Below are 15,152 nucleotides of genomic sequence, written 5' to 3'. Positions count from 1 at the left end.
TTCTCTACCAGTGCCATCCTGTACAGTGCAGAACAATGCACTCATTTAGACTCCAGCTTGCTACATGTCGGTAGCATTTCTTCCAAAATAATACATTGGCACTGCACAACACAAGGGGCTTATATGAAACTTTAAAATGAAATTACCGAATCATTATTTACCTGTATTTGTTGTGTATGATAGCATAGATGATAGGATTGTAGATAGTGGAGGCTTTTGCTATTATTGCAGGGACTGTCTTGGAGTATGGCGACAAGATGTTGGCATGGCTGGTTCAGACAAAACAGCAGCGTTTTAAAAAGATGGTTTCGTTTGTTGATGACATCACAGAATCAGAAATGACCGCTGCAAAGATCCAGTTTCTCTTTCGTGTTTTGTAACATAATTAAGGGACATATTTGGTTAGAGATTAACGAACATGTGCCAGCTGCTAAAGAGGGTCGCTTAAGTCCATCTGATCATCTTTGCTTGCGCGCGTGCATGTGTGTGTGCACAAGTGTGACTACCTTTCCACTGAATGAGCAGAATGTGATTTCAAAGTTACATAACTAATTGTATGTCCCAGGGTAGACATGTGGTTTACTGAATGTTGTGATAAGCACAGGGCATATGAGCAACTTCACCGTCTGTTGTATGTAACCCAACCAGGAAATACTGGCCTCTTATTGACACAACATTATGTAATGATAAAAATCCAACCACAGAATATAATGAGGCAAACATCATGAATTATACTGAAGCTTTGTTTGTGATTGCTTATGTGAAGAAATGCCTGAACGTTATATATGGAGAAGATTAATAATTCAGAATAATATTTGCCCAGTTATTAAAATCTTGTGCTTAAAACTGCTCCCATATAGCACACCACCACTGCGTCTCTAGTGAAGTGTTACTTGTTCCCGTTCACCATGTTGTAGATAAGTACATCTGATAGTGAGAGCAGTGAATGTGCCCAATATCATTTTCTCACCAACCATTTTTTACATTATGATGAAGGCCATAACAAAAACAGGCAGTTGTAAACCTGACTTTTTCTGATTTTTCTGACAGGTATGCTTTCAAATGAACAATCTACAAATGCATGAATCTGTTATGTACATTACCAAGGGATAAAAGTACACAATCATCAATATTAACAGATAAAATAATCTTACCCAGACCAAGAAATTAGTGTGACGCAGGCATATGGAGACCAGGAGAGGACGTAGACCACAATTACGACAAAGGCAATTTTTGCCATTTTCCACTCGCTCCTAATAGATTTCTGCTGGATGAGAGTGGATTTTCTCACCTGAGTCCCCAAACGTTCTAGTTCCCTGTAAATAGAGCAGGATGGACAGCGTGGTAAATATATTCATACTATATAGTTCTTCTTTTTAACTTTACATGGCTACTGCTCCATGCTCAATATTATTGCAGAAGATCTTTTAGGAATATCTGCACTGAGGAAAAGACTACAGTATCACATAAATAACCTCAGTTTTCTTTGGGGATGTAACTCTCTCTTTAAGTATTACTACAGTCATCTGAAAGTGCTATTGTTACCACAAATTATAAGTAATAAGCATTTTTTTAAAACCTTCTGATTAATTTCTGAACACAAAATACCTATTTTCTACATTTGTGTTGATAGTGTCTTTAAAAAAATTGCCCACTCAATACACATGCCTTTCTCCCTGAAGCATGAAGTTCACTGCACCTGCTGCTTAGATGGAAATAGCCCTTGGTCATTCCAGGTCAATAACACAAGCAATTGTTATGTTTAAAAACACAATGGATGCCTCTTTTGAACTAAAAGGAGGTAGATAATGAGGTAAAACATGTGTTTTGAATCCAAATTAACTGTCCTCCAACACTACAGTGTGTAAGACTGAGGTTATCTTGAAGTATTTCCACATTTTATTGAAAACACGGTTGTATCTTATCATAAATTCCTTTTCTGAGTATCTTTCCAGCTTAGGTGGAGGAGCAGTGCACTATATGCTTTAGGAATAGGCTTGTGCATTTACAAACACAAGATATAATAATAAGATACAAAATACTAAGTGTATCAGGAGCACACGCAACATCAGAATTCACCAAAGAACTCATAAGAACATAATAATTAAACTAAAAGAAGTAAGTAGTTCATGCACAGTTAGTCCCTGCATTGTTTTTTCTCTGTAAGACTGGATGTTGCACAGAATCTAATATTATAAATATACAAGCACGCGCATATTAAACACACAAGATCTGTAATACCTCCCAGTTTTCCTTATAGACAGAAACATTAGAAGATAGCAGTACAAGGATGATTCCCAGTGGGATAAAGAAGACAAAACAGCACAGCATCATTGTGTAGCTCCTACTGGCTGTCGTGTACGTAACATAATCCCACGTACAAGATGTCATGAGGCCCTCTGGGATATAGGAGCCTAGAAGTGAAAATAAAATATGTCAAAATCACAGAAAGCAGTAGTTTTCAGTAATCATAATAAAATAGTTAAACACTAGTCTGGACTTGTGTTTACTAGAAGTAAAAGACATGCAGTTTGAGGAGACTCACTCCAGCCAACTAGAGGCGCTAGACTCCATGCCAAAGAGTAAAGCCAGACCACGAGAATGGCAAGAGTGGTTCTTCTTTTCGAGCTCCAGTGGATGGCCCTCAGAGGCTTGGTGATAACTAGATAGCGTTCAATCGAGATGGCCAGCAGGTTTATCATTGAGGAAATGCCAAACAGGGCACCACAGAATGCATACATCTTACATCCTGCAAGAAACAGCACATCGACAACCTGAATGTAAAAATTTGTAAACAAAAATATGACTTTAACACACACACACACACACACACTTCACTTTGTATCAGAACACAAAGGAGACAATTACCCATCTCTCCAAATACCCATTCCTTGTAGAGGCAGTTGATGAAGAAGATGGGGGACTGCGTAAAAGCCATGAGGAAGTCGCTGACTGCCAAGTTCATGATTAAGTAGTTTGGCAAGTTACGAAGTTTCTTGCTGCTGCAAAGCACACAAACATACAGAATGTATGGAAAATCGTATGTTATACAGCACAGTGGCATTAAAAATGACAACATTAATCATTCTGAGGCTTTCTCGCAGTGATCAGAAAGCTAAAATAAAGTCCTCAAATACAGCAGTCATCTTTGAGACTGTTTAATGTGTTTTGATTAGTATAATCCCTCAGATGACTAAAATGACAATAATTTTGTAATTTCATCGTCTAATTATTATACATATATACTCATTTTTGAAAAACACTGTTTGAGTCATACTTAAAATTAAATCAATGCAGATTCTTTTGGTTCAAATGGTATTTGAATCCAATTTCTGCAACTGCAAGTCCACATTTTAACTGGTTAAATTCTCTTTCAAAGGTCAACTTAGAAGAGGTGCAGGATGAGGATCTCACCAAACCATAGGAAATTCATTATCCTGAATTATTTTTGTTTATTTATTTATATTTTTGGCAGGTCCAAAACACTGAAAACATTTGCCTACTCCACATGTATTTCCTTTGCATGTAAAGCTCAATATAATATAATTAAATAATTTTACGGTTTAATGGTCAATATTGATCAGAGACAAGCTCTTTGTTAAACTATTCGACCATGTGTGAACTGGTATACTTGTATTCAAGCTTGATTACCCAGGATATTGACCTGCTGTCTTCTTCCGTCACAGCTTTTTGTTCCTGTTTATCCTGAATTTAACTTTTTTCCTGCAGTTTTAATGAAACGTATTCCACCCAATTTGTTTGAGTCGATGCCTTTGCAAACAATACTGTATTATTGAAGAATATTGAACGTGTGCATGAATATTATAAAGCATTTCCCCAAAAATCAGCATATTGATTGCGATTTCATTCAAGCTCTAGGTGTGTGTTTGTGTGTGTGGGTGTGCGAGTTGTGTGTTTCCTGGAACCCATAACATCATGCGCATTTCTGATTCACTAAACACAAATTATGAGAGCAACACAATGGAAAATCCATCTAATCTGTCTGTGATGATGGACAGAGGAGTATGAAAGCTTGTGACAATCCCCAGAACAGCAGCACCACTCACACACACTGACCCAGTTTTTGAGTACCATTTAACTTAAATGGTACTCTGAATTACACAACACATAACACATTCTTCCATCGTTGACTTCTAAAAGAAAGTTTACAGTTGTGATGTTACGAGACTGATCCATCAGTGGCATGCAACCTTAACAGGTGTCATTTACTTTTGACTTGTTGCATTACATGGCAGTAAATGGTATTAAATAGCAGTGTGGATTTCATGGTTGACTTGAACTCCATGGTACATTGGATTCTAATTTCAATGCCATGTATATTTATGCAACCATTAATCTATTTTCAGGTATTTGTGCACGCAGCATTTAATTATTGATTTTTCAAAAAACATTTTTTAATTTGATGCTACTTAGCTAAGATTACCTTCTGGACACTGTGATGCAAAGATTACTTTTACTTGTAATCACTAACTTGTTTGATGCACTGTCAAAACCCCTTAACCTTTATTGTTTTGCTTCATAAGTACAGATAAAGAAACAAAGAGTATAGTATAATAGAGTTCATATCATCACATCTTGCACACTGTAAATGGTAAAGCTCAGATTATCTAAAAAAAAGGGATATGCACAATTATTAAAAACAAAAATCTAAATAAACAAGCCAGTTTTATACCTACCTGTAGAAGGCAAACATAACCAGAGAGTTTCCAGTGATGCCCAGTGCCCCAATGATGAAGACAAATGAAGCCACAATGTAGTGAACATGATCAGGCACGTCCACCTTGTTGAAGAAGCTTCTCTGGCTGTGTGCTTTCTCTGGCTCCATGCTCTCAGTGGACCACATGGTTCAAACACCTCATCAGAACTGTCAGTCTGGCGGGCTGGGCTACATCTACTAGTTTGTAACTAACTTGACTTTGCTCATGCTGAACATCCATAGTTGTAGCATGTGCACAAAATGAAACACCGGAGAAGTATACAGAGGTTTGATTAATTTTAACTTTGCTGCATGTTTTCAACACCTCCCATTGTATACGAAGCACTAAATCAGAGGAAGTAGGTGATCCCCACTTTGTGAAATGCTGAATCTAACTAAGTGCATATGATTCGTTTAGGAGAGAAAGCTGGAAGAGCTGCACAGTATGATACAGTTACACTATCAATCTGGAAAGATTTACAAAAAAATATCTGCAATAAAATATAAAGCACTGAAAATATAACACCTCCTCTTCTACTTCTTTGTCCAGTGGTATATGATGCAAGGTGTCCATATCCTTTCAGATGTTGTCTCCAAATGTACTTTCTGTTATTTACTGCAGGTCTGCTTCAAAATTGTGTCTTTCACCTGTTGTATCCAAGTATTTCCTGTTGTTGTAGCAAGCTGCCGATATTCTTGTTAAATCCCACAGTTGTTTTGCTTTCAGTGTTAGCCTGCAGCGTCTTCAGCCTTCGCACCAGCTGTCCACCAAGATCTGAATCAGTAGCCTGTCTCTCATTATCTTGTGAACTAGTGACTTCTAACCTCTCATCTCTCTCTAAATGTGCCTCTCCCTCACTGTCCCATGGAGCTTTGTGTTGCTCTCTCAACCTTTCCCTTGTCATACTCTCTCTCTCTCTCTCTCTCTCTCTCTCTCTCTCTCTCTCTCCTCTTTCTCACATGCCCTACCCGCCCTGAATGTAATATGGCCCAGCCCTGAGCGCTATCCCTTTAACCACCAGCTTCTTACATAACAAACATATCGAATACTTGCACCAAAAGCCATTTGAGCTCGGAAATGCATCGGACATTGCAAACTAGATGAGAGCACAGTGCATGTAACATTTCACAACCATTGATTCCAGCTAGTACTGCAAGTCATTAGAAACCATTACTATGCAGAATAGTCTATCCGTATTTAAATGCATGCGAGTAGTCACGCAAGCTCAATACTGACGTGCGTGTGTTTATCCAAATGATGCATGCTCTGCAGTGACCTCGTTGTGTGATTTTACAGAGTCTGGCATGCACAGGCTCTGTAGGATCACTCACAGAATTAAACTAATAGGCATCTCCCTTGACCAATGAGCACAACATGAAGGCTATTGAAGACAAAATCACAGACCTTCAAATATTTATACCTCCAGTTAAGCTCTACAGGTTACTAATTTGAAGAAATGTTGGCAATTCATTCCAGTCATTAAACAAGGCACACTGCTACTGCTCAGTTATTGCGTATCACTGGGAAAGACTGCAGATTGTCAGCGAGAAAGTCTTAACTTCACATGGTGTTCAGTTCATCAGATCAGTTTGATGGAGCAAATAGGGACTGTGCATTCTTGAGTGCCAGAAGTACACAGGTATGAAGAGACCATCAGATGGTTATTGCTTTTTATGGTGCTGAACGTACTGCTAAAAGAAGAGGAAGGGCAAAGAGGGAGGTGAAGAATGTAGAGCTTAGACAGAGATGTCAACTAAGCCCTTACGGCAAGGGGTAGTCTTAATCTGCACTCCGTGCATGCATGTGGATCAGTGTTTGATCTGCATACAATAGGAACTTATATGTGTGTGTCTGTTGTTGTTGCGCATGCCCATGTGCCTGCATTCATATCTGGCTATATAGGCATCTATATGTATTTGTGAATACATATACTGCATGCCATGACCTAAACATGGCAGAGGTTATCAGCACGTACTGTTGTCTGCCCTCTTGACTCCACTGCTATAACATAATTGTTTGCACATCAACACAATACGGACACGCAGTTTAAAATATCTCTTACTACTACTACAATTTACTATTACTTTAGATTTACATATATTTTGTATATACTGGGTTTTGGGATTTCTGACCCCAAATAATCTGTAAACAAATACAAATAGAGACAAAATACTGGATTTTAACTGTAGATGAATAAACCTGCATACCAAACCTGCAATAAAACTGCACGTTGTGCTATTTTGAAAAGCGAAAAACTTGTTAAAAAATAAAGAAATGCTGTACAAGATACTGTACAATAAAAAGAGTAAATAGATATTTAATTAGTGGAGTGGTCTGTTAAATACACATTGAGGAGAACAAGAGAGAGAGTGAGTGAGAGAGAGAGAGAGAGAGGGAGAGAGAGAGAGAGAGAGAGAGAGAGAGAGAGAGAGAGAGAGAGATTCAGAACAACTATTTCAGGGCAGTTTTGGAAGATGATCTTCATAATGGCTGCTGTATATGGAGAATCTCTGTTTCAAAATACCATTTGGACAAATGACCTTGTCGTGATTGAATAATGATCAGTGGTGTGGACTATTTAGAGTGTGATCTGGACAATGGAAGACTATTGAACCAGCTGGTAGCACTGGTGCTTAATTCCTAAGCTTGTATCTCCTGTTAAAGATATAGCCGGTTTTTGGCTCAGAGGGGAAGAGACTAATTATTATTGAGTTGTGCTGATGCTCTGATCACGGCTCCAACCTCAGGCACATGAGTCAGCTGGAGTTCAATACTTCACGACATAAAGGCAAATAGGTTATGGTAGAGAGTAAAAAAGAAAAAAGCATCAGGAACAGGGTAACCATCAGGTCTATTACTCTGTCCCAGTGTTCCTGCTTAAAACATGGATACTGGAACGATCTTAATCAGCTGGGAGCTTTGACCTATTACATGATTACATACTTTTTTCTTATCTATTTATTAATTTATGTTTTTGCTGCTGGTTTCTACATCTGAATATTAAGGATTTTTCTTCTCTACAAAGACAACTCATTTAAATGCTAATTATGTTCTAAACATAAACACAGTGCTAAACATTGTTTTTTAAATATGCATGTGATTAATCAACAGCAATATTAGAATTGTAAATGCTGATAGTGAGATGTGTGCTTCCATAGATATTATATTCAAACAGTAAATGTTATTTAACATTTAACATTTATTCACCCCAACACAGGACGGGTTCAAGTACACAAATAGGAATCAATGATATCATATAAGGCTTGACATGTGAGCCGTGTGTAATGCATGTCTTAAGCCCCTTTAGTGTGCTAGCTAGCTGCTGCAGTACTGGAAATCTAAGTTATAGATCAAACCATGTGAAAAAAGCAGGTCATAACAAGCTCTTCAATGAGTGGAATGAATTTCGATCAATAACAAACCACAACAGCTGAACTCTATGCCGCTCTCTCTCTCACTCTCTCTAACACTCTGTCTTTTCCTCTTTTCATCACTCTGCTTGTATTTTTTTTCTTGCAATAAAAATAACACAACACACTTTAATGTAGCATTTTATTATCTGTAATGGGTGGTTCGGTAAATATGCATACATGCAATTAGGATACACAAGATATGGGAAGAGAATCAAAGTCTAGTGACAGAAAACAAAAGCAATGACAGAGTGAGCAACAAACATATATATATATATATATAGACGTGTTCGTTGAGTACAATGAGGGAATAGGCGTGAATTATACTTGCTTTAAAATTCCTTATTCAATAATAAAGTATTAATAGAAGAGGGACTGACTCAGTACAGTCATATCTTGGCATATTCATACCTTAGTCTTGAAACCCTTTAATGCATTTTTGGAGGGGTGACTTTTCTTTTATAGATTTATATTAAATGTGACAGAACACACCGAATAAAAGCTGGGAACGAGATGAAACAAGGCATTTGCAATGAAGGTATATCTATCATTTATGTCTATGACAGATAAGCCCTGTAGATATAGGTCAGTTGATATATGATCAAGCGTGGGGGCTGCATTAATATATATGAGCTACATAGCTAAAGAAAAATTCACTGAGATGTGATATGTAGCTATAGGACTGCAAAATGCTTTATTATATACATATAACAAGAAGACTGCAGTACATATTTTATATTCATGCCAGTATGTTTAAAATCAGAAAACATATCACTAAGGGAAGCAGAGGTTTGCCTTCAGCCATTCCAGCGCTGGCACCTACTGCCAGATCAAGACCGCCTGTTTTTCCTGAGAAGCAGAAGACCGATAAGGAACGAGTATCACAAACATTTGTCTCTTTGCATTTATTTTGATTTGTCACCAGGCTGTACCTACCTCTGGTCAGATCCATGGACCTTATGTTAACCCAGAAGACTGTGCGTTGCTGAGCTACGGTGGCCCTGCAAAACCACAGAAGTAACACTGCAGTTGGTTTATTTCAAAAGCTTCAGTTTCTAAAAGACAAACCAATACTGAACAGCCTAATATATATATATATATATATATATATATATATATATATATATATATATATATATATATATATATATATATATATATATATATATATACATATACATATATATATATATATATATATAAGAAGCATTTGAAAGTCCTGGAGTGGCCTAGCCAGTCTCCAGACCTCAACCCCATAGAAAATCTGTGGCGGGAGTTGAAAGTCCGTGTTGCTCGGCGACAGCCCCAAAACATCACTGCTTTCGAGAAGATCTGCATGGAGGAATGGGCCAAAATACCAGCTACTGTGTGTGCAAACCTGGTAAAGACCTATAGTAAACGTTTGACCTCTGTTATTGCCAACAAAGGTTATGTTACAAAGTATTGAGTTGTATTTTTGTTATTGACCAAATACTTATTTTCCACCCTAATTTATGAATAAATTCTTTACAAATCCTACCATGTGGATTCATGGATTTTTTTTCACATTCTGTCTCTCACAGTTGAAGTGTACCTCTGGTGCAAATTACTGACCTCTGTCATCATTTTAAGTGGGGGAACTTGCACAATCGGTGGCTGACTAAATACTTTTTTGCCCCACTGTATATATATATATATATATATATATATATAGCACAATTTGGATCTACACAGAAAACCTAACAAAGTATATTTGTCTTACATGAAGTAGACAGGACCTTCACAGTTAGGCGGTATCCAGCTGTACACAGTGCTGTTGCCCTTAAGATTGGTGTTGGAGTGAGTGACAGCACCTCGAGGATTATGCGCGCACTGTGAACAATAATCGGAAATTGCTGTTAATTCTACTCTGCTGATTTATATCCATCCCACAGTCCAATGTTTTTGGACTATGGGAGGACCCACACAGGCATGGGGAGAAACTCCACAGAGAAAGGCCCCAGTTGGCCAGTAGATTCAAACCTAGAACCTATCCACTGTTTCTTGGGAACAATCTTATTTATTGTACTTTTGGCATCTTTAACAACATTATGACCATTTGCAGCTCAGGTTTCAACATAGGCTTAACTGAAAAATGCACCTGAAGGAATTTAGTGTCTGGAGGAGGGCGCTGCCACGTCCCCACAGCGTTGAGGCCTCCACCTATTCGAGCTTCCAGAAGCACTCCTCTGTATTTTGGTCCAACGATGGTCACTGCAGTTAGCACAACAAAGACCTCAGTGTTTATATATATAAAATAAACAGTAGTTTATCATTTCAAATGTAATATTTAGATCAATAATGGATAATGGATAAACTCTTTATATATGTATATATAAAAAAAAAAAACATCCAGCACGCCCCTGCGGGCGGTTTATCCTTCAAGCTCGGGTCCTCTACCAGAGGCCTGGGAGCTTGAGGGTCCTGCGCAGTATCTTAGCTGTTCCCAGGACTGCACTCTTCTGGACAGAGATCTCCGATGTTATTCCCGGGATGTGCTGGAGCCACTCGCCTAGCTTGGGCGTCACCGCACCTAGTGCTCCGATTACCACGGGGACCACCGTTACCTTCACCTTCCACATCCTCTCGAGCTCTTCTCTGAGCCCTTGGTATTTCTCCAGCTTCTCGTGTTGCTTCAGACTTATACAAAAAAAAAGTATGTTCATCTGTAGAAGAAGTGAAGAGCATCTTACCTGTAATGGGCTTCCCTGGCTGAAACACCCTGGCATTGGTGAGAATAGTGTAGGGTGCTGGTGAAGGCTGAGGCAGCACCCCAGAGTGACGAGGTAACATATCCTCACAGGCACCGGAGGGAGCACCGTTGGGATAGCCGTTAATAAAACAGAACATCTGGAGTATGAGCAACCCAGGCCAAAGGAGCTCCATCAGGCTGAATGAGGAGCAATCACTGTGCAAGCAAAACTATGAAGCAAGCGGTGTGTGATTATACCCTGGAAGGAGTCAGGGGATGGAGTCAGAAATACTCCCGCTGAGTCACGCAACCGAAAAAATTACATTTTCTGCAGCTATTACTTACTTAATCATGCTCTCTCTCACAAAGCTCACATGATTTCTTGAAAAGATCTTGCGATATTTCTGCAATTAAAGGCAGAAAAAATTTTCTGCTCTCAAATACACAAAACTTTTGAGTGCTTTTTTCTCTCTTTTTATCTCTGTCATTTTTATTTATATATATATATATATATATATATATATATAATTGAAATAATCATAAAGTTTGGTGGTTTATAAATAACAGTGGCACACTACTGCGCTGGTTAGTACTTAATACTTATGACAGTAGGAGAAGAGTGAAAGAGGCAAACAAGAGCATGTATGTTGATACTCTGCAGTTAGAAACCTCGTCCTACTTAGGAAACATGCCCCATACTTATTTATTTTTTTGAGGTGAGCGATTCAGAAGAAAACGGGCTAAAAGTCAAAAAACAAACAAACTCGCTCCCCAAACCCCTCAAAGCTTCACAAAGACAGCAACAGTCATGGATTTCCTTGCTTGAATTAAACCCCAATGAATATTTATAACATTTATTAGGGCCAATATTCTACCACTCAAACTGGGATAGTTTTTCATTTGTAATAATAAAAGTTTAATGTACTCTTCTATGTGTACATAAAAAAAGCGCTTTGGGTTTCACACTTTCCTGAGAACATCTTATTCCACTATATGTGCTCACTGACCTTCTCACCTGCTTAAATTTACATTTTACTTGGTCAAGATGAGCTTGTTTAACATTAATAATGAGATTAAACATTTAAAAATGTATTAATTTAAGAAGTGTTTTAGTCTAATCTCTCTTTTTTTGGCTGACTCACTTCTTGTTTAATGATAATGTTTTTTTGTTTTTTCATTTTTCACCCGACTAATGCATTGCTGATGTGTGTGTAATAAGGTATTAATGTCAAATGCAACGTTGTGCTGCAGTAGTTTAGTTAATCTTTTAACTAAACTATATAACTATTAACTATATAAATGAAATAAAATGTAAAATAAAGTTGAGTTTAATTGAATTGAATGGGTTTATAATGCTTCTAGGGTGTGATATAACTTGTTATGGTATATTCAAGTCAGTGAAATACATTCGGGTAAGGTGACCATTGTAATTACAGCATCAATAAAAAGTGATGTGCAGTGTAATCAGATAAAACCAAATTACAGCCCATCATTTATCATTCCTGTTCTCAGAACTGAATTGAATTTGGCAGCTTTAAGCTAATCGTCCACTGGTTACCTTTGACCGCACATTGTGATAAGATGCCTGAATATGATGTGGTGTCTAATGGCTTTATCTAAATTAAAGGCCTCTCTGGATACACTACAGGGTTTTATGTAAGTTTCATAAAAGAATATTGCCCTGGAAAGATTGAAGTTACAGACCTTTGACATAAAATGAGGCCAGAAGAACGGCAGTAAAAGAAAAGCAGTATAATGCAACCTAAAATAATTTGGTACTTATGTGTCTTCTGATTTCCACCAGCGTAAAATAAATAATAATAATAATAATGGATTGCATTTTATATAGCTCTTTTTCGGGACCCCTCAAAGCGCTTTACAATACCACTATTCATTCACTCTCACAGTCATACACTGGTGAAGCCACATGCATGAAGGAAAGTCAGCTGTTGGTAAGCTTACATCCCACAGAATTTAAGCAAGAAAATGCCCCTCAGTTAGTGAGTCGAAATAAACAATGATAAGGAGACGGTCATTACAAAATCTGGATACAGCTGAGTCTATGGTAGATGCATCTAATTCTGCCATATGGGGTGTTCTAACTTTAGGCAAACCAAAACAGACAAACATATGTTGTGTTTAGCTTGTTGTATTACAGCTTAGAAAAATGGTCCAAACTGCCGTATTTTCAAAGCACAATAGAACCACATCATGGCCACACGGACATCACATAATGGGTTGAATGTCCTGAAATGTAACGTCAAACACTGTAGTGTTGCTTGTGATTGAAAAGAACCTCCAGAAAAGGGTAATAATCACATGCTTTGAAAATACAAAAACATATTTTCTTGTGTGCACCACTCGTCTACCAAGCGTTGTGTGTATTTCTCACAGTCTTTGTTGTGGCTTCACAAGCTTTCCGCATAGATAGAGTGCGTCTAAAATTACCCATGAGTAGTTTGGTCACAGAAGTATGGTTACAACCAAGCAAGACTGCCTCTGTATGTGTATATGTATATATATATATATATATATATATATATAAATCCTAATTGTTGTTGTTTTAATGTACTTTATACTAGAAACCAAATGGCAATGAAATGTTTATCTTAGAATAAGCCTCCCTTAACGTAGCAGGTGAGGCATTCTCTCCTCTAAAAGAAACCACACAGCATGTTTAACTGAACTTTTATTTACAAGGCTAGATGACACAGATCATATGAAAAACAAAAACTGAAAAGCTGCCGATTCACCTCCGTGCTCGCTGTACACATCTGTGAGCAGACTGCAGTCTGATTTCTTTCAAGACATTAAAACGATTTATTTCCCCACGTTTGAAACAGAATTGCTTCGTTGCACAGTGTAGAAGTGCTATTTTTCCCTCTTACTTTAAAACTGGATCTTGACCTGATTAGACTTTTAAGTGGTACAGAAAAAAAAAGCAACATATCAATCCTGTTTGGATGTTACCTTTTGTTTTTAAAGGGTTAAATGGATTAGCAACTCAATATTTTAAGGATTTATTTAACTATACAGCTCTCTTCTAGGTCTCTGAGGTCATTCTTTCAGCAGCTTCTCTTTAGGACATCCCAAGTGCCTACAGTGGTGATTCAAGTGTTCATTGGGGCCCTAGTCAAAAATGAACAGAAGTCCCTCCAACCAGCATTAATCACCATTATGTTATAAAATAATTTGGTACCACCAACCACAACGATTGTTCTATAAAATGAGAGTTAAAACATTATAAAACTAGCTAATTAATGTTAAATGTCAGAGTAAACAAAATTAAAAAAATGTGATGGAATTCCTAATGGAAGATTAATTATTCAAGTGGCTCTGACTATTTCAGACCAGAGTTGCAGCATTTAGTTTTTTAAGCATTGTATATTATCTGCTCCACTTAACATTGTCTCGCTTTTTTTTTTTATAATCCACTTAGTTTTATTTTCTTCTTTTCACTTCCAGAATAATAACACATTTTAATCAGGTTTGTTTAAACAGAATCTTGCACCACTTGCAAGGGGAGTGAGTGGAATTTGATGGGAGCACCTTACAGAGATCAGGTCACTCCCGCTGTCAGTGCAACCCACTGCTGCAGTCTTACCTTTGTCAGTGGCTTACTGGAAGCTCAGGATCCTCCAAGCAGTTGCCTACCTTCCCTGGTGGCAGGTCTTTTGCTCTTCCTGTGCAGTACTGTCTCTATTTGTAACACATATTATTGTTTTTTAGGTCAAATAGTAATTGAAGCTGACTGCAGGTCAGCTTCAATTACTGCAGAAAACAGTCAATTCTACAGTCATTGGTCAGCTTGTATTTTTTGTTAATGTGATAAGTTATTCATCAAGAATGTTTAAGAATGTGAAACTGAGGAGGGGGTTGTAATATACGAATTATGAATATTGAATTGTACTGAAGGAATGGTTTGAATTGCCATGGGTTTTTTTAGGTTTCTGTGTGCACAAAGTTAAATTGAAAGCTTTTTCTCACTTTTTTGTACAATAGCTTCTGGTACTGTTTCTCGGTTTCTGGACTTCTCTTGAAAATGAGTAGCACCCTAAACCATGTTTATATGAATCGGTGGTGTCTTGGAAGTCTATGTAGGCTGGGAACAACTGTGGATATGGCACACATAATAATAAATGAAAGACTTAAGTTATTCATTCATCCGTGTTTTCAATCATATAAATGCAGACTAATGAAGTACACGTACAACGCGATCAAATAACAAGCACAGTAGCCAGCACAAGATGGTTTGTACAGTGTATCATTATAAAAAGAAGTCCATTTCCCAAATAAAATGTCAAGGGCACCAAC

The 15,152-nt window shown here is 37.6% G+C and overlaps 2 protein-coding genes across 2 annotated transcripts; both read right to left on the bottom strand.

Moving 5' to 3' along the window:
• Positions 1 to 157: 157 nt before the first annotated feature.
• LOC113034348 (melanopsin-A-like) lies at positions 158 to 5,355 on the bottom strand. Its single transcript, XM_026188828.1, is given in 7 exon segments — positions 158 to 269; positions 1,155 to 1,316; positions 2,242 to 2,288; positions 2,290 to 2,414; positions 2,546 to 2,749; positions 2,869 to 3,002; positions 4,698 to 5,355. Coding segments are annotated over 7 exon segments (951 nt in total). The 5' UTR covers positions 4,865 to 5,355.
• Positions 5,356 to 8,268: 2,913 nt separating this feature from the next.
• Positions 8,269 to 11,083, bottom strand: LOC113034349 (putative defense protein Hdd11). The gene is made up of 5 exons (XM_026188830.1): positions 10,840 to 11,083; positions 10,248 to 10,360; positions 9,870 to 9,979; positions 9,065 to 9,129; positions 8,269 to 8,977 (listed from the first exon to the last, which is right to left on the bottom strand). The coding sequence occupies exons 1-5, from the start codon at positions 11,030 to 11,032 to the stop codon at positions 8,868 to 8,870; spliced, it is 591 nt and encodes a 196-aa protein (XP_026044615.1). The 5' UTR covers positions 11,033 to 11,083; the 3' UTR covers positions 8,269 to 8,867.
• Between the last annotated feature and the right edge of the window lie 4,069 nt (positions 11,084 to 15,152).

This window comes from Astatotilapia calliptera, chromosome 12 (assembly GCF_900246225.1).
Source record: "Astatotilapia calliptera chromosome 12, fAstCal1.2, whole genome shotgun sequence".
Lineage (NCBI taxonomy): Eukaryota > Metazoa > Chordata > Actinopteri > Cichliformes > Cichlidae > Astatotilapia > Astatotilapia calliptera.
Note: the sequence above shows the minus strand (reverse complement) of the source record. Positions and strands in the feature narration are given on the sequence as shown.

Coding starts and splice junctions, on each gene's coding strand:
- LOC113034349 (XM_026188830.1), bottom strand. CDS start 11,032: ATGGAGCTCCTTTGGCCTGGGTTGCTCATACTCCAGATGTTCTGTTTT. Junction 10,361..10,839: donor GCCAGGGAAGCCCATTACAG/GTAAGATGCTCT, acceptor TGCTAACTGCAG/TGACCATCGTTGGACCAAAA. Junction 9,980..10,247: donor CAGACACTAAATTCCTTCAG/GTGCATTTTTCA, acceptor TATTGTTCACAG/TGCGCGCATAATCCTCGAGG.